Consider the following 19,975-nt stretch of genomic DNA (forward strand, 5'->3'; position numbering starts at 1 on the left):
GTCCTGTGTAACTCCCCCTTAGTCCTGTGTAACTCTCCCTGTTATCCCAGAGGTCCTGTGTAACTCTCCCTGTTATCCCAGAGGTCCTGTGTAACTCTCCCTGTTATCCCAGAGGTCCTGTGTAACTCTCCCTGTTATCCCAGAGGTCCTGTGTAACTCTCCCTGTTATCCCAGAGGTCCTGTGTAACTCTCCCTGTTATCCCAGAGGTCCTGTGTAACTCTCCCTGTTATCCCAGAGGTCCTGTGTAACTCTCCCTGTTATCCCAGAGGTCCTGTGTAACTCTCCCTGTTATCCCAGAGGTCCTGTGTAACTCTCCCTGTTATCCCAGAGGTCCTGTGTAAATCTCCCTGTTATCCCAGAGGTCCTGTGTAAATCTCCCTGTTATCCCAGAGGTCCTGTGTAACTCTCCCTGTTATCCCAGAGGTCCTGTGTAACTCTCCCTGTTATCCCAGAGGTCCTGTGTAACTCTCCCTGTTATCCCAGAGGTCCTGTGTAACTCTCCCTGTTATCCCAGAGGTCCTGTGTAACTCTCCCTGTTATCCCAGAGGTCCTGTGTAACTCTCCCTGTTATCCCAGAGGTCCTGTGTAACTCTCCCTGTTATCCCAGAGGTCCTGTGTAACTCTCCCTGTGATCTCAGAGGTCCTGTGTAACTCTCCCTGTTATCCCAGAGGTCCTGTGTAAATATCCCTGTTATCCCAGAGGTCCTGTGTAACTCTCCCTGTTATCCCAGAGGTCCTGTGTAACTCTCCCTGTTATCCCAGAGGTCCTGTGTAACTCTCCCTGTTATCCCAGAGGTCCTGTGTAACTCTCCCTGTTATCCCAGAGGTCCTGTGTAACTCTCCCTGTTATCCCAGAGGTCCTGTGTAACTCTCCCTGTTATCCCAGAGGTCCTGTGTAACTCTCCCTGTTATCCCAGAGGTCCTGTGTAACTCTCCCTGTTATCCCAGAGGTCCTGTGTAAATATCCCTGTTATCCCAGAGGTCCTGTGTAACTCTCCCTGTTATCCCAGAGGTCCTGTGTAACTCTTCCTGTTATCCCAGAGGTCCTGTGTAACTCTCCCTGTTATCCCAGAGGTCCTGTGTAACTCTCCCTGTTATCCCAGAGGTCCTGTGTAACTCTCCCTGTTATCCCAGAGGTCCTGTGTAACTCTCCCTGTTATCCCAGAGGTCCTGTGTAACTCTCCCTGTGATCTCAGAGGTCCTGTGTAACTCTCCCTGTTATCCCAGAGGTCCTGTGTAAATATCCCTGTTATCCCAGAGGTCCTGTGTAACTCTCCATGTTATCCCAGAGGTCCTGTGTAAATATCCCTGTTATCCCAGAGGTCCTGTGTAACTCTCCCTGTTATCCCAGAGGTCCTGTGTAACGCTCCCTGTTATCCCAGAGGTCTTGTGTAACTCTCCCTGTTATCCCAGAGGTCCTGTGTAACTCTCCCTGTTATCCCAGAGGTCCTGTGTAACTCTCCCTGTTATCACAGAGGTCCTGTGTAACTCTCCCTGTTATCCCAGAGGTCCTGTGTAACTATCAGCACACCGCCACTTCCACGGGGCTTCTCCCTCTCTTCCAGATAAGGAGCCCAGGCAGCCAGACCAGACCACCCATGGCTAGGACACAAGCCCCGGCTCGGCCTCCCTCCCCACCTCCCTCTGTCTCTGACGGGAAGAGCTGGCAGGGACCCCAAGCTCTGCAGACCAGACTAGGGCGGCTGCCTCGGCAGCATCTGAGCTAGTGGGGAGAGGAGCTGTGTTTACATTCCCCACACTAACTCCAGAGCCAGTGAGACCTAAAACGGATCCCTGAGCTCACCACTTTCCTTCTCTCCCTGCTGGCCCCCCCCTGCAGGGGCTTATCAGCACCTAGGCGTAGTGAGAGGTGGAGGAGATGTGCCGTTGCACCAAACAAGGCCATGTGCAATCGCACTCTCTGGTTCTTCTCTTCTTGCTGACATTTTGGCAGGTCAGATCAGAGACAAACAACAGGATGTGTGGAAGAAGATCCACAGGACGTATCTTGCCAGTTGTCTGCGCTTCCAGCAAACAAAAACTGATACACATATTCAGGAAGAAGTGGCAACATCCCCGCGCTAAGGTTACACGGCTATGTATGGTTGCCATAGCAGCCAAGGGAACAGAGCATGGCAACAGAGCCTGTGTTTAATGACCTGATCTGAGGCCTCTTGTATGTTTCTAAGAGACAAACTGGGTCCAGTAGTCATGTGGGGAATTGTTCTACATGTGCAGTGTTTCCATTGGGAAGGAGTGAGAGTAGAGACAGTTGGTCTGTGTCCGATCTCATCTCTGATTGCAGCCTGGCAAAAACTTTACCTTGGTACCTTGATGCATGAAAGGGCCCATATTTGAATTCCTTACGACTGCATCTTTCCTTTCTCCCTTCCTTGATGTCATAACTGATTAGACATGCGTAGGCAGGCTAACACCACATGGATTAAACCTGCCAGTCATTTCTAATCAGGGATGCACTTCAAACGGAGACAGGGATAGAAACCATACCATGGTGGCCAACCAAAAACGAACCATGATAAATCTCGGCTCAGACACCAGGGCTAGAAACCATACCATGGCGGCCAACCAAAAAAGAACCATGATAAATCTCGGCTCAGACATGAGCAGCAGGGCGTCCATTTCGAGTCTCAGCTGGAAAGTCTAACACATCAGCACCCCACGCTTCTATTGATTCCCTTCAGGAGAATATGGATGTCACTTTCCCATTGCTCTTTCCTGCTTGTAACTGGGATGACCTAGGGAGGATGTGACATCCGCGGTATCCCGGAATCAGATGCAGTGACATAGGAAAGGTGTGAAACGAGCAGGTGCTGCTGTTATTCATACTGGCAGGACAAACTGGGATCTACGGCTAACCTGTCAATCATTCTTCATATGCTGTAACCCAAAGAGGGTTTATTTTGTTTGACCTTATGGCATCAGATTGAATAAAAATGACAACAACAACAAAAAACTCTTAGTGGGAGGTTGAGAAATCGATGATTGTAAAAGGTGCGAAACATGAATAACACTGCTCATGCTCAAGGGCTGCTCACACTTTGGGTGCGTTCCAAATTGCCCCCTTTTCCCTATATAGTGCACTACTTTTAACCAGAACTCTATTGACCCTAATCAGAAGTAGGGCACTATATAAGAAATATGGTTCCATTTGGGACAAAGCCTCCCTCACCACTGTAGCTGGGTATCTGCCAAGGCTCCGAGCCACAGATCCCATCAGCAGAGCCGTGGCACTTCATTACAACCCCATTCACCTCCAATACCTCTTCATTCTACAGTGACTGACAAGGTATGTCAGTGAGTACTACAGTGTGTATGTGTGTGTGACTGTGTGTGTGTGTGTGTGTGTGTGTGTCCTGGATCTCATCTCAATCACAGGGAGGAGGATCTCTTGACAGGTCAGCCTTGGATGGATTAACTGAGATCCCGGGGAAGAATGCAGGTGTTACGCAAGACCACCGAAGGAAGGAAGCCTCCTAAGAATGCCAACACATGTACAATCGTATAGATTGAACGCAGACATGTGCAAAAGCAGGCCCACACAAATGTACAAATGCACACACACAAATGCACAAATGCATACACACACAGACATACAAATGCTCGCACACACACACCATTCAGCCCTCAATATTATTGAGGCCCTACCCTAAAGCATGGATATTCTAAACACACTCTACAAACCACAGTTATTTATCATTTTCAAACAGAAGCATTGGATATGTTTAGCTCATAATTAGTTTGAAACCGGTTAACATTAAAACCACTTGTCATGTGGAATCCCTCCTTTTATTCCCAATCATGATTAATGGACTCCAACACATTACAGGCTCTGAAGCAGTGTGTGTTTGTGTCATGAGATTCCCTTCAAACTTTCTCTCAGTTAGGAATAACAACACAGTCTGGTAAACACTAAACAAGGAGAGCGGCCAGCCCTGTGCTTAACCAAGGACAAACAAGTCCACACAAGCATCCATTATGCAGCGAGGGTATACACACACACGCACACACACACTTCTGTTTGATCACCCTGAATCCTTCCTTTCAGCCACTCCACACAGAAGTGAGGAGTAATGACAGCATGTACCCTATCTCTACTACTGTCAGTCACTGTGAGGAGTAATGACAACATGTACCCTATCTCTACTACTGTCAGTCACTGTGAGGAGTAATGACAACATGTACCCTATCTCTACTACTGTCAGTCACTGTGAGGAGTAATGACAGCATGTACCCTATCTCTACTACTGTCAGTCACTGTGAGGAGTAATGACAACATGTACCCTATCTCTACTACTGTCAGTCACTGTGAGGAGTAATGACAGCATGTACCCTATCTCTACTTCTGGCAGTCACTGTGAGGAGTAATGCCAGCATGTACTCTATCTCTACTACTGTCAGTCACTGTGAGGAGTAATGCCAGCATGTACTCTATCTCTACTACTGTCAGTCACTGTGAGGAGTAATGCCAGCATGTACTCTATCTCTACTACTGTCAGTCACTGTGAGGAGTAATGCCAGCATGTACTCTATCTCTACTACTGTCAGTCACTGTGAGGAGTAATGACAACATGTACCCTATCTCTACTTCTGGCAGTCACTGTGAGGAGTAATGCCAGCATGTACTCTATCTCTACTACTGTCAGTCACTGTGAGGAGTAATGACAACATGTACTCTATCTCTACTACTGTCAGTCACTGTGAGGAGTAATGCCAGCATGTACTCTATCTCTACTACTGTCAGTCACTGTGAGGAGTAATGCCAGCATGTACTCTATCTCTACTACTGTCAGTCACTGTGAGGAGTAATGACAACATGTACCCTATCTCTACTTCTGGCAGTCACTGTGAGGAGTAATGCCAGCATGTACTCTATCTCTACTACTGTCAGTCACTGTGAGGAGTAATGCCAGCATGTACTCTATCTCTACTACTGTCAGTCACTGTGAGGAGTAATGCCAGCATGTACTCTATCTCTACTACTGTCAGTCACTGTGAGGAGTAATGACAACATGTACCCTATCTCTACTTCGACAGGGGAGGATTACCCCCCCCTTGTTTATGCTGATGGTCAAAAAAGAATAAAATCACCAGGAAACATTTGTTTACTTTAGGAAATCTGTTCACCAAGTATTCCCACGAATAAAAAGAGACGTGAACGTGTCTCAATGTTATCAAGCTATGAACTTATTGTTATTGTCAAATAAAATCTATTTTTGGGCTTAGTTCTGGTCAATGAGCAGTGTACAAATTAGTAGAATTATGTTCTAGCCCCCGACCATCTGCTCCAAAACAAATTGCACTACACTACGGCACATCCCAGCTCTTCCCAGCACCTCCCAGCACCTCCCAGCTCCCCCCAGCTCCTCCCAGCACCTCCCAGCTCCTCCCAGCACCTCCCAGCTCCTCCCAGCACCCCCCAGCTCCTCCCAGCACCTCCCAGCTCCTCCCAGCACCCCCCAGCTCCTCCCAGCTCCTCCCAGCACCTCCCAGCTCCTCCCAGCACCCCCAGCTCCTCCCAGCTCCTCCCAGCACCCCCCAGCTCCTCCCAGCTCCTCCCAGCACCCCCCAGCTCCTCCCAGCTCCTCCCAGCTCCTCCATGCTCCTCCCTGCTCCTCCCAGCTCCTCCCAGCACCCCCCAGCTCCCCCCAGCTCCTCCCAGCACCCCCCAGCTCCTCCCAGCTCCTCCAGCTCCTCCTAGCTCCTCCTAGCTCCCCCAGCTCCTCCCAGCTCCTCCTAGCTCCTCCTAGCTCCCCCAGCTCCTCCTAGCTCCTACTTGTTCCTCCAGCTCCTCCCAGCTCCTCCCAGCTCCTCCCAGCACCCCCCAGCTCCTCCCAGCTCCTCCCAGCTCCTCCCACTAGAGAAAAGTGAAATAAGTCAAGTGTGTTGTTGTTCACTCTGGGGTTGTTCCCTCTGGGGTTGTTCCCTCTGGGGTTGTTCCCTCTGGGGTTGTTCCCTCTGGGGTTGTTCACTCTGGGGTTGTTCACTCTGGGGTTGTTCACTCTGGGGTTGTTCACTCTGGGGTTGTTCCCTCTGGGGTTGTTCCCTCTGGGGTTGTTCACTCTGGGGTTGTTCACTCTGGGGTTGTTCACTCTGGGGTTGTTCACTCTGGGGTTGTTCACTCAGGGGTTGTTCACTCAGGGGTTGTTCACTCAGGGGTTGTTCACTCTGGGGTTGTTCACTCTGGGGTTGTTCACTCTGGGGTTGTTCACTCTGGGGTTGCCTTTTGACACCAAAAGGGAGGGCGCAGAACCCTTTCAACAGCGTGCATAGAAACCGGTGGTTTATGGAGTGCATTTAACAGAGTTACCGGTTCAGCACCGGGTTAATGATAAAACACACTTCCCCTTGCTCTGGCCCTGCATGCCCTTTCCAGTCAGTCACGGACATGCTACAAGGATCCAGGAGGCAGCGCTCAGCTGCCCCGCTCTTTGATGTCAGCACATATTTCCAGGAGAAAAGCGGCCCCTGAGTCAGTTAAGAACTTGAGGACAAAAAAGAAAAAGAAAAGGCTCCCAGAGTGTTCCCAGAAGCTCCAGCAGTAAACAAGGAGACTTGGCCAGAGTGACCAGGAAAACAGGAAAGTCTGTTGGTATTTTGACAGGTCGAAGATGTAGGGCGAGCATGCACTACCAAAACTATTTGGCGGGGATATTTGAAATCCTTTCGCTTCCTTTGCGAGACGGACCCCGCCTTCTCCACTTGTCCTGAGTCCAATTTCCAACATTCTAAAACACTCCCAAAGAACTTGGCACCGTCTGACTTTAGTATGGGAAAGCACTTAAGGCGATCTGTTCATGTATATCATTCGCTAGCCATTCTTACCACGCCTTTTTAATACGTCTGGGCCTGAGAATGGGCTTTAGGAGCGCTCAGAGGGGGGAAACACCAGCTAGCCATCTGAAACGGTACTCCACACAAGGGGAAAGCTGAGAGGAGAGGGGGTGTTTGTATTCAGGGCATGTCAGCTTCAGAGGGGCTTCTCAGGTAGCAGTGATTACTATGCATAGCTTTTTCCTCCTATAAAACAGCCGGCACGGTTCATTTCACAGATAGGGATCTTAATAGACTGAGCGCAATACGACAATGCGGCGCATGCACATGAATGTCAGCACACTGGTTCTGTGACACGTTGCCCCACTTAACGACAGATTTGCGAGTCAACTGACAGAGTTTGAGACTGCATCACAGCGCAAAGCAATGGAAGGACACAAAAGAGAAATAAAATGGTGCTGAAATGATTTAGAGGCATTTAAAGTATTTATGTCACAATTCCATGTAGTCTATGAGAAAATACCACATCAAAAACAGCTATTTCCTGATTGGGTATCGATAAGGAGGATAGGGTATAGTTAAGGAGGATAGGGTATAGATAAGGAGGATAGGGTATAGTTAAGGAGGTTTGACATCTACATTTTGAAGTTTGCTAAATGCTGAAAGCAGACCTCCACCCAATAGTATATAGAGAGCATGGCACCTGCTATAGCTTGCCGAACCAAGACCACATTGATTTCTAAATGAGTCATCTAGTCACACAGAAACAGAACAGTCTAGAACAATCCAACAAGCCTGCCTCTGTTAGGTAGCTCACTCAGACTTGGCCAGCCAGCACAGCCACCTGTAGAGCAAATCAATTCCCCTGCACAGGCAGACATGCAGGCAGAAATCATTTAGAGAGTAGAGTTTGAAAGGAGAAGGAGCCGCAGAGTGACAGCATGTCCCCCAGTAACAACACACTGTCACTGACCTTGCAGATCTTACTCTCCTCTGTCTCCTTGCTCCGTCCTTGCTGCTTCTGCTGCGTCCTCCTCTCCTGGTACTCTGACTTGAGTGACAGCTGACAGGAGGAGAGCAGGGGGGATTCTGACCCCCTCAGCTCTGGGGTCCTGGCCATGTACCCTCGTGTGGCAGCGGTTCTTCCCGGGTTGGGGATGGGGAGAGCGCTGTGGACCGGCTTGGAGCCCACTGAGGATTGTCTGAGCTTGGAGGCTACCCCTACCACCGGCATGGTCCGTCACATCCAGAGAGAGAGAGTTCAAAAGCGGACAGGAGGAAGAGTTTGAAAAAACAGCGAGAGGAGTCTTTTCCCTCAGTTTCCCACACAAGAGAGGCCAAACAAGAGCCCTGTGTCTCCTCCTGACGTCTGGCAGAGAAAAAGAGGGGAAGGAGAAGACAAAATAAAGAGAGGGCTGCCTCTCAGAGAGAAGTCTGGAGAGGGAGAGCAGCCGCAGTCATTCTGTAGCCTACAGCGTGTGGGATTTACAGAAACTGAGAAGGTTTCTCCGCCACCGGTTCACTCCCCCTTTCTCTTGCTCCCCCTCCTCCTCTCTGTCAGAGCTCAACCACTCCTCCCTCTCCATTTCTGTCAGAACTACTAAACCAAACAGTCCTCAGGGGCGTAAACTCCTCTGGAAGGTAACCGCCACTCCACCAGTGATTATAGACCTGGTTAAGTGCATGTCTCTCTCTCTCTCTCTCTCTCTCTCTCTCTCTCTCTCTCTCTCTCTCTCTCTCTTTCTCTCTTTCTCTCTGAGCAGCATTCCTCAGCAGCACGTTACTCCCCAGCTCCAACTGTCAAAACAGCTCTCTCCGTAGCCGAGCGCTGATCACTAGAAATAGACACCTCTCACTGGCTGCCTGCATCTGGGGCAGCCCTCCTCTTTGATGAAAGAAATAGTAAAAGTTAAATTTAAAAAAATGAAAGTTTGCAGAGTTATCCAGTACATAATCCCTCACACTGAAGCAGTTTGTCTGGTTCCTGGGACAATTTTTCATGGCTGAAAGAGTTCTAGGTTAAGAAATCTCTGCCTTTCACTCTTTTCCTTCTCCCTCTCTCCCTCTCCCTCCCTCTCCCTCTCTCCCTCTCCCTCTCTCCCTCTCCCTCTCCCTCTCTCTCCCTCTCCCTCTCTCTCCCTCTCCCTCTCTCCCTCTCTCTCCCTCTCCCTCTCTCCCTCTCTCCCTCTCCCTCCCTCCCTCTCCCTCTCTCTCTCCCTCCCTCCTGCTCGAGAATATGGCTATGGAAAGACAGGCGGTGAGCAGAGGACTGACACCAGTGTTTGGGAGTTGTGGTTTGTGCAGCATCTGAAAGTGCCGCAGCGGGGCAAAAACTGCTTCTCTGACAGCCAGGCGGACGGTTGTGGCAGAAAAAACCACCTCCTTGCTAATTCCTGTCAAACAAATAATCAGAACATCCAGAGGAATTGAACAGAAAAGTGGCAACTCTGTTTTCTCTGTCAAGAAAAGAGAAAAGGAGGGATATTTTTCATTTAGTCTAGTGGTGAAGGAAAGGGAGTCATTGATCACTAAATGCCATGTACTTTCCTGCTGGCTAAACGCCTCTCTCGACCTAGCTTTTCAACAGCTAGTGGTGAGAAACGGGCAACCCTGAATGCATTTGGAGTTTATTAACTGGACAAAATGTGACATGTAACTGTGGTTTTTAATGGCTCCTAGTGTGGTGTGAGACATAAAAGGGAGTGAAAGATTAATATGGAAAGCCTGCATCTGGTTCGGTTTAGGGGCTGGGATGTGTGAGAGTAGGGAGGATTACCACGTCACACCAAACCGGAACATTTGAACACTGCATCATCCAATAGAAGACGAGAACTGAAGAAGAGAACTGAGCAGGCTTGTCCTGCAGATTGAACTGGCTCAATGTACACTAAGCAGCATACCACCCTGCATCCCACTGCTGGCTTGCCTCTGAATCCAAGCAGGGTTGGTCCTTGTCAGTCCCTGGATGAGAGACCAGATGTTACTGGAAGTGGTGTTGGAGAGCCATTAGGAGGAACTCTTTCCTCTGGTCTAAAATAAATAAATATGCAAATGCCCCAGGGCAGTGATTGGGGACATTGTCCTGTGTAGGGTGCCGTCTTTCGTATGGGACGTGAAACGAGTGTCCTGACCCTGTGGTCACTAAAGATCCCATGGCAGTTATCGTAAGAGTAGGGGTGTTAACCCCAGTGTCCTGACTAAATTCCCAATCTGCCCCTCATACCATCATGGCCACCTAATCATCCCCAGCTTACAATTGGCTCATTCATCCCCCCTCCTCTCCCCTGTAACTATTCCCCAGGTTGTTGCTGTAAATAAGAATATGTTCTGTCAACTTACCTGGTTAATGAAGGGTTAAATAAACACAAAGCATTATAGCTAGTAGCTAGTAGTCAAACCAATCCTCCGTTTCTCTGTTCCACTCAAACCATTATCCAACTAAGAACAGCTGATAATGGGTCCACTGAATTCCAAAATATGCATGGCAGGTTGGGCCGCCCATCACAAATGAAGATGTCTGACTATGCATCCCGGCACTTAGCTTCCCAGTCACTGGCAGGGAAAGCATTGAAGCAGTGCCTCTGATGGACAAACACCCTGATAAGGGCATTGGTTTGTGGAAACAACATCATTCACGGTCACATGTTTTTAATCAAGCCGGCGCTGTCATGACAAGCCTAATAAAACAGGATATTATGTGAATGAATGGTGTGACTTCAACTCCAACTCCACTGTATCTAGCCCCCTGACTGCTGAGCTGTCTAGTTGTACAGGACGTGGAAGGAGTCCAACCTCACAAGACTGGCCTATAACTGTTGGGAAACCATCCGTTGTCATGAGACTGTTCCATGTGTGCTTAGCCAAAGGGTTCTGACGAAATCTCTGCGATTTAAGGAACATTTCTCACCTGCCTGTTTCCGCCTGTTTGCCAAGTTAATTACCATACACCACAAAGGCTTCACTGAATACAGAGTGCTTCTGCTACCTGCACTTACAGGGCCCAAAGCAGTAATATGGTGCTGAAAGTTTCGCCTTGAACCGCAGAGCGGGTTCCAAAGTCAACACTGTCAAACCAGTCTCCGGTTCACCTCCATCTGCAGCGAGTTGAGCAGGTCAGCGCTTAAAGCTCGGCTATGAATGTCCAACCACACCTCTCAAAATAACATGGCGGCCAACTGTGTCATGGTGGAAAGACAGCGGGGACGTGATGAAAACCAGCATGGGAACAATAGTTACGAGTGGTCGATAGTGGAGATGAGTTTGACGATAGGTGATGGTAATGTCCCCTTTATCTGTCACAGGACCTGAAGTAATGTCTCCATGAGGTCATCCAGCCAGGCTGCAGAGCCATCATCTACTGTACGGATGAAACACATCCAGTCCACCCTCACTTCTTATGGCAATAGGAGGGGAAAAGGCCACCGTTTATTCTGAAAGATAGTCAAAAGGACCTGGCAAGGCATAAATGTACAGCTTCTACTACTACTCCTGTCTGTGTGTTCAGTAAAGCTCATCATTCTAGGTGACCACCAAAGCCACAGTGGAATATCTGGTGGCGGAGATTGAGAGCATTCCGGCGGAGGGTGTGTGTGTGTGGGGGGGGGCTCAAGGGACTGGGGGGGAGATGGAGTTGAGGAGGTACTAGTGGTGGTGGGGGGGGGAGAGGTAGGCCACAAAGCCACAGCCCTGCAGAGGAAATGGGAGCGAGAGAGGCCCTTCTTTTCTCACCGTATCCATCCTCCTTCTCACTTCCTGGTCCGAGAGCAGCAGTGTGTCATTAGATGGGCTGGCAAACCAACGGCAGCCACAGGCAGCTCCCAGTACAGCGCACCACTGCTCCAAATACACCTAGCTACAGTCTTACCGGTCCCAGTACACCACTGCTCCAAATACACCTAGCTCCAGTCTTACAGGTCCCAGCACACCACTGCTCCAAATACCCCTAGCTACAGTCTAACTGGTCCCAGTACACCACTGCTCCAAATACACCTAGCTACAGTCTTATCGGTCCCAGTACACCACTGCTCCAAATACCCCTAGCTACAGTCTTACCGGTCCCAGCACACCACTGCTCCAAATACCCCTAGCTACAGTCTTACCGGTCCCAGCACACCACTGCTCCAAATACACCTAGCTACAGTCTTATCGGTACCAGTACACCACTGCTCCAAATACACCTAGCTACAGTCTTACCGGTCCCAGTACACCACTGCTCCAAATACACCTAGCTACAGTCTTACCGGTCCCAGCACACCACTGCTCCAAATACACCTAGCTACAGTCTTACAGGTCCCAGTACACCACTGCTCCAAATACACCTAGCTACAGTCTTACAGGTCCCAGTACACCACTGCTCCAAATACACCTAGCTACAGTCTTCTCTCTCTCTCTCTCGTTCACTCAATTCAATTCAAGGGCTTTATTGGCATGGGAAACATATGGTAACATTGCCAAAGTAAGTGAAGTAGATAATTCTCTTTCTGTTCTAGATAGGGAGTCAATAAAACTTCTGATCACCATCACCATCACCATCATTATCCATGTGTTTATTATCTGTTCCAGGCCACTTTGGAACCCCTGTAGCCTGCCTGGTGAGAGGGAGGGGTGCCTGGTCAGATGAAACACCTGGCGTGCATCCCAAATGGAACCATATTCTTTACACTGTGCACAACTTTTAACATGGGGGCCCATAGGGATCTGGTCAAAAGTAGTGCACTATATAGGGAATAGGTTGCCATTTGAGAGACAGCCCTGACGTCAAGATGGGGCTGGCCTTTCACTGTGAAAACAAAACATGGCAGGCTGGTGGAGAGAGGAGTGGAGGGAGCCCCTCTGTCTAAACATCCCCCGGGAGATAGATAGTCACGCACCTGGCCCTGTCCACAGCAGAGGCGTGAACGCTATCTCTCAGGAACACATCGGATAACACGGAAAAGAAAACACACACTCACACAAACATGCAGTAGGTGCACAAAGCTGAAATGGCAGTAGGTACACAAAGCTGAAACAGGCAGTAGGTACACAAAGCTGAAACAGGCAGTAGGTACACAAAGCTGAAACAGGCAGTAGGTACACAAAGCTGAAACATGCAGTAGGTACACAAAGCTGAAACAGGCAGTAGGTACACAAAGCTGAAACAGGCAGTAGGTACACAAAGCTGAAACATGCAGTAGGTACACAAAGCTGAAACAGGCAGTAGGTACACAAAGCTGAAACATGCAGTAGGTACACAAAGCTGAAACAGGCAGTAGGTACACAAAGCTGAAACAGGCAGTGGGTGCACAAAGCTGAAACAGGCAGTGGGTGCACAAAGCTGAAACAGGCAGTGGGTGCACAAAGCTGAAACATGCAGTAGGTACACAAAGCTGAAACATGCAGTAGGTACACAAAGCTGAAACATGCAGTAGGTACACAAAGCTGAAACAGGCAGTAGGTACACAAAGCTGAAACATGCAGTAGGTACACAAAGCTGAAACAGGCAGTAGGTACACAAAGCTGAAACATGCAGTAGGTACACAAAGCTGAAACAGGCAGTAGGTACACAAAGCTGAAACATGCAGTAGGTACACAAAGCTGAAACAGGCAGTAGGTACACAAAGCTGAAACATGCAGTAGGTACACAAAGCTGAAACATGCAGTAGGTACACAAAGCTGAAACAGGCAGTAGGTACACAAAGCTGAAACATGCAGTAGGTACACAAGCTGAAACATTCAGTAGTTCCACAAAGTTGAAACATGCAGTAGATACACAAAGCTGAAACAGGCAGTAGGTACACAAAGTTGAAACATGCAGTAGATACACAAAGCTGAAACATGCATACACAGAGACATTGGACCAAAGGACCAACACACATCACCCAAACCAAAGAACACACACATGTTCTATCACACATGCATACAGTACACACACACACACACACACACACACACACACACACACACACACACACACACACACACACACACACACACACACACACACACACACACACACACACACACACACACACACACACACACACACACACACACACATAAACCTAACCCCTAAATCAAATCATAACCATAACCACTAACCCCTAAACCTAACCTTAACCCTAATTCTAACCCTAACTCCTAAGCCTAAAATAGCCTTTTTACAAGTGAGGACCGACAAAATGTCCTCACTTATCTGACTTTTTGTTGGTTTACAATTTTTTTAACCTCTTGAAGCTAGGGGCAAATTTTTTATGTTTGGAAAAATAAAGTTCCCAATGTAAGCTGCCTATTTCTCAGGTCCAGATACTAGAATATGCATATAATTGACAGAGTAGGATAGAAAACACTCTAAAGTTTCCAAAACTGTCAAAATATTGTCTGTGAGTATAACAGAACTGATTTTGCAGAAGAAAACCTGAGGAAATCCAACCCGGAAGTGACTCTTATTTTGAAAAATCACTATTCCATTGCCTTCCTTTCGTCCATTTAAAGGGATATCAACCAGATTCCTTTTCCAATGGCTTCCTCAGGGTGTGAACAGTCTTTAGACATAGTTTCAAGCTTTTGTTCTGAAAAATTAGCGAGAGTGATCAAAACGCGTCAGTGGATAGAGAGGATATTTTCAAAATCTGACACGACAGGTGGATTAACAACAAGTTAAGCTGTGTTTTGCTATATTGCACTTGTGATTTCATGAATATAAATATTTTTAGCAATTTTTTAAAAATTTGGCGCTCTGCAATTCAGCGGTTGTTTACGAAAATGATCCCGCTAAAGGGATCTGTGCGTCAATACGTTTTAAGGACTTTTGGTACTCACAAGTATAGTAAAATGTGCACACACACCCACACCCACACACACCATGGTTCAGGAGTCACAGATTCCTACTCCCCACTCAACCTTTCACGTGCTCTACAGAGACCCACCCAACTGAAACATCAAAAACACAGGAGTGTCATGGGAAACTTTTATTCTTATACCGTCTGGCTGCGTCCCAAATGACACCCTGTCCCAATGTAGTGCACTACTTTTGACCAGGACCCATAGAGAATAGGGTGCCTTGCGGTAACAGCCTCTGTTACATATATGTATCTCATCCGACTACTGGCCTCCTAAAGTCAAGACCGTGGCGAGGCCCTCCGGTGCTCTGGAAGATAAAACATGCTTCCAATATTTGTCAAGCAGATTGAAACAATCCTTTTTGTGCCAGAGAATTGAATCTCATAATGAAGGAATGTGAAACATCCCTTTTCGCCGGGGTTCCTGTTATAAACACACACATTAAGAATAATGTTTCAAGAATTCCACTTTAGAAATGCGGAGTCGGGTGACGACCTACTTGTAAGAGGGGTGTGAATGTCGACAGAGGAGCGGGCACCACAATGATTCAAAGAGCCATCCTGCTCTGCCACGGCAGGAAATCCCCAGCGTTCGGGGGCAAGGACAATCCTGGGTCTTCCTGTTCCCTCGCCTTTGCTCAACGGCCGCGAGGCCCCGGCGCTTACTCACTCCCTCACTCAGCTGAAGACCTCAAGCCCACCTGGTCCTAATCAAACACAAACACCCCGTCCCCGAGCCCATCACTTTTGTGAAAGGACGGGCTCCTCATGCCGTGATATCCTAGCCACGGACTTCACTGACAAACGTGCTATACAAATTGCCAGAATGAGGGCGCTCATTCTTCACACTAAACTGGCAGAAAACAACCAAATTTATGGCCATGGCATTCCACCTTTTATGATTCGCTACGGTCTTCCCCCGGAAACATTTCCATGTGGGTTTTTTCTTGGTGGAGAAAAACTACTGGATTTCTGGGATTCCCAGCCGGAGTTAATAAAGCTCCTGCGGTGACTGGAGGGACTCTTCCCTCCAGAACTACAAACCGAGCCAGGGATGTACAGTAACTGCAGATGTATCTATTGACCTGAGAATAACTTCAAAGGGAGGATAACCATAAACTGAAGCGGGAAGAAGCAGCAGTCACGACTCTGGGACCGGCCCGAGCCAAAGACGAGATCAGAGGTGCACGAAAGAGCACCGAAAAACATAGAGAATGTAATCCAAAGGTGATAGCGAAGTATTCCTAAAGGAATCCATCACAACTGCAAGGTTAGGAAAACAATTCACGGTCAGCCGTCATTGGTTTGATATGGTTGTGACATTGACATATGCATTTTGAGTTTCCACAGGTGGATTATACCGGAAATCCATGATGAGCAATACCCTTCGCACTGACCATGAACACAAGCTGTGGGACTGGGCTCCTGTCCAGAAGGTGCTAAGGTCAAACCCAGGTTGGCACATTGCAGTAGAATTCATAATATGCGGCCTCAGTGTGTATTGAGCTGTCTGACTAGAATGTGAAAAAGTAAACGCAGACAGGGCCTCTAGTAAATAACTCAATCATAATAAGCTACTGCAATACACGTCCGAAAGGTGAATGGGGTTGTTTTAACGTGACAGCCAAGCATGGCTAAGCCAACTGTTTTTGTCTTTCCTAACGTGACATGTTGGTGATATGTGCGTATACTCTGCGATACTGAACCTCAGCATACGTCACTGTAACTACACAGAGCAGTTAAGGGCAGTTAAAGGGCCAATGCAGCCATTTTTATCTCAATATGAAATCATTTCTGGGTAACAATACAGTAAGTACCTTAATGTGATTTCTTTTCAATTAAAATGGTCAAAAATCAATAAAAATCGCTTCTTAGCAAAAGACAATTTCTCAATCAAGAATTTTGATAGGACTGTCTTGGTCTGAGTGGGAAGGGAGAAACTGAAAATGAGCTGTTATTGGCAGAGAGGTTTTGAACTCTTTGTTATTGGTAATGTCACCATGGAAGGCCAAAACTCCATTCCACCAAAATATTTCTGTCATTTTTCAAACAGCTCTCACACTAAAAGGGCATATTGATAATTTTCACAATTTCAAAGTATCCTTCCAACCTCATAGTGTGGGAATATACACTGCTCAAAAAAATAAAGGGAACACTTAAACAACACAATGTAACTCCAAGTCAATCACACTTCTGTGAAATCAAACTGTCCACTTAGGAAGCAACACTGATTGACAATACATTTCACATGCTGTTGTGCAAATGGAATAGACAAAAGGTGGAAATTATAGGCAATTAGCAAGACACCCCCAAAAAAGGAGTGATTCTGCAGGTGGTGACCACAGACCACTTCTCAGTTCCTATGCTTCCTGGCTGATGTTTTGGTCACTTTTGAATGCTGGCGGTGCTCTCACTCTAGTGGTAGCATGAGACGGAGTCTACAACCCACACAAGTGGCTCAGGTAGTGCAGTTCATCCAGGATGGCACATCAATGCGAGCTGTGGCAAAAAGGTTTGCTGTGTCTGTCAGCGTAGTGTCCAGAGCATGGAGGCGCTACCAGGAGACAGGCCAGTACATCAGGAGACGTGGAGGAGGCCGTAGGAGGGCAACAACCCAGCAGCAGGACCGCTACCTCTGCCTTTGTGCAAGGAGGTGCACTGCCAGCGCCCTGCAAAATGACCTCCAGCAGGCCACAAATTTGCATGTGTCTGCTCAAACGGTCAGAAACAGACTCCATGAGGGTGGTATGAGGGCCCGACGTCCACAGGTGGGGGTTGAGCTTACAGCCCAACACCGTGCAGGACGTTTGGCATTTGCCAGAGAACACCAAGATTGGCAAATTCGCCACTGGCGCCCTGTGCTCTTCACAGATGAAAGCAGGTTCACACTGAGCACATGAGCACATGTGACAGAGTCTGGAGACGCCGTGGAGAACGTTCTGCTGCCTGCAACATCCTCCAGCATGACCGGTTTGGCGATGGGTCAGTCATGGTGTGGGGTGGCATTTCTTTGTGGGGCCGCACAGCCCTCCATGTGCTCGCCAGAGGTAGCCTGACTGCCATTAGGTACCGAGATGAGATCCTCAGACCCCTTGTGAGACCATATGCTGACACATGCACATTTGTGGCCTGCTGGAGGTCATTTTGCAGGGCGCTGGCAGTGCACCTCCTTGCACAAAGGCGGAGGTAGCGGTCCTGCTGCTGGGTTGTTGCCCTCCTACGGCCTCCTCCACGTCTCCTGATGTACTGGCCTGTCTCCTGGTAGCGCCTCCATGCTCTGGACACTACGCTGACAGACACAGCAAACCTTTTTGTCACAGCTCGCATTGATGTGCCATCCTGGATGAACTGCACTACCTGAGCCACTTGTGTGGGTTGTAGACTCCGTCTCATGCTACCACTAGAGTGAGAGCACCGCCAGCATTCAAAAGTGACCAAAACATCTGCCAGGAAGCATAGGAACTGAGAAGTGGTCTGTGGTCACCACCTGCAGAATCACTCCTTTTTTGGGGGTGTCTTGCTAATTGCCTATAATTTCCACCTTTTGTCTATTCCATTTGCACAACAGCATGTGAAATGTATTGTCAATCAGTGTTGCTTCCTAAGTGGACAGTTTGATTTCACAGAAGTGTGATTGACTTGGAGTTACATTGTGTTGTTTAAGTGTTCCCTTTATTTTTTTGAGCAGTGTATATAAAACACAGTATAATCACGTAATTTACTGCATTGGGCCTTTAAGGGCAGTTTACCAGCCTGGTGTCTGAGAGTCTGCATCACTGTACATCACCCCACATTCCAAAGAGTCTTACCCTGGCACTGGACTCCCTTCCCTTTCACCAGAGTGTGCCTCTCCCCCGGCCTTACAGGGTAAAAGCATCCCCTACTGCCAATATCCACTGCAGGGCCAGGCCAGGACAGGGTGCTGGAAAACCTGTCCTCTTATAGTAAGGAGTCAACTGGCAGCTTTAGTCACTTTCGTCATGTAAATAATCGCCACAGTATATTTCTTGTGTTGACTTCATAGTATGTTTAATCTGGCAGTTTAAATCACTTTATTCACTTTATTACATGTAAATAACCGTCACAATATTTCTATTGAACATTGTATGTTGCTGTATATTTTCCAGTATATTCTTGTGTTTACTTCATAGTATGTTTCTGTATATTTTCAGTATATTTCTTGTGTTTACTTCATAGTATGTTTCTGTATATTTTCCAGTATGTTCTTGTGTTTACTTCATAGTATGTTGTTGTATATTTTCCAGTATATTCTTGTGTTAACTTCATAGTATGTTTCTGTATATTTTCAGTATATTTCTTGTGTTTACTTCATAGTATGTTTCTGTATATTTTCCAGTATATTCTTGTGTTAACTTCATAGTATATTTTCAGTATATTTCTTGTGTTGACTTCATAGTATGTTTCTGTGTTATTAGCAACTTTTTAAAATTATATAGTATTTGTATTTGTGCAATTTTTTACCTACTTATTGCCAATTGCTACTATTTCTAAGTTGTATATTGTTCAGATCAGAGCTCACAAGTAAGCATTCCATTGTACCTCTTGCGCCACGCTGCATCATGTGCATATGATGAATAAACTCTGATTTGAGCTCAGAGGAAACCAAATAAACAATCCCTCTCCAGTATCTATGCACATACAGGTGCCCTGGTATTGTCAATTAAGGGTCATGATGGCAGAATCAGAGGTCATTTTAAGGTCTAACCTCATTTACCTGAACGGTAAACATAAAAAGATAAGCTGTAGGACAAATGTTGATTCAAATGTTTATTCATAGTCTATACATCCACCCTATCCACCTCACCTCATTGCTTTCTACTACATCCTCCCTAATCACTTTCTACTGTCTACTACTCTACATCCTCCCTATCCACCAGCCTCATTACTTTCTACTGTCTACTACATCCTCCCTATCCACCCTGCCTCATCACTTTCTACTGTCTATTACATCCTCCCTATCCACCCTGCCTCATTAATTTCTACTGCCTACTACATCCTCCCTATCCACCCTGCCTCATCACTTTCTACTGTCTACTACATCATCCCTATCAACCCTGCCTCATTACCTTCTACTGTCTACTACATCCTCCCTATCCACCCTGCCTCATTACTTTCTACTGTCTACTACACTACATCCTCCCTATCCACTCTGCCTCATTACCTTCTGCTGTATACTACACTACATCCTCTCTATCCACCCTGCCTCATTACCTTCTACTGTCTACTACACTACATCCTCCCTATCCACCCTGCCTCATTACTTTCTACTGTCTACTACACTACATCCTCCCTATCCACTCTGCCTCATTACCTTCTGCTGTCTACTACACTACATCCTCTCTAT

General features: G+C 47.4%; 1 protein-coding gene across 3 annotated transcripts in view; it reads right to left on the reverse strand.

Moving 5' to 3' along the window:
• LOC120050110 (neuron navigator 3-like) overlaps window positions 1–8,270 on the reverse strand; it is a 226,253-nt gene extending 217,983 nt beyond the window's left edge. For all 3 annotated transcript variants that reach the window (XM_038996755.1, XM_038996754.1, XM_038996753.1), the window contains exon 1: window positions 7,767–8,270. In XM_038996755.1, the coding sequence (XP_038852683.1) occupies window positions 7,767–8,027 (261 nt within the window). In that variant the 5' untranslated portion in view covers window positions 8,028–8,270. The remainder of the gene's footprint in view (window positions 1–7,766) is intronic.
• Window positions 8,271–19,975: the final 11,705 nt, after the last annotated feature.

The sequence above is a fragment of the Salvelinus namaycush genome, chromosome 6 (assembly GCF_016432855.1).
Source record: "Salvelinus namaycush isolate Seneca chromosome 6, SaNama_1.0, whole genome shotgun sequence".
NCBI lineage: Eukaryota > Metazoa > Chordata > Actinopteri > Salmoniformes > Salmonidae > Salvelinus > Salvelinus namaycush.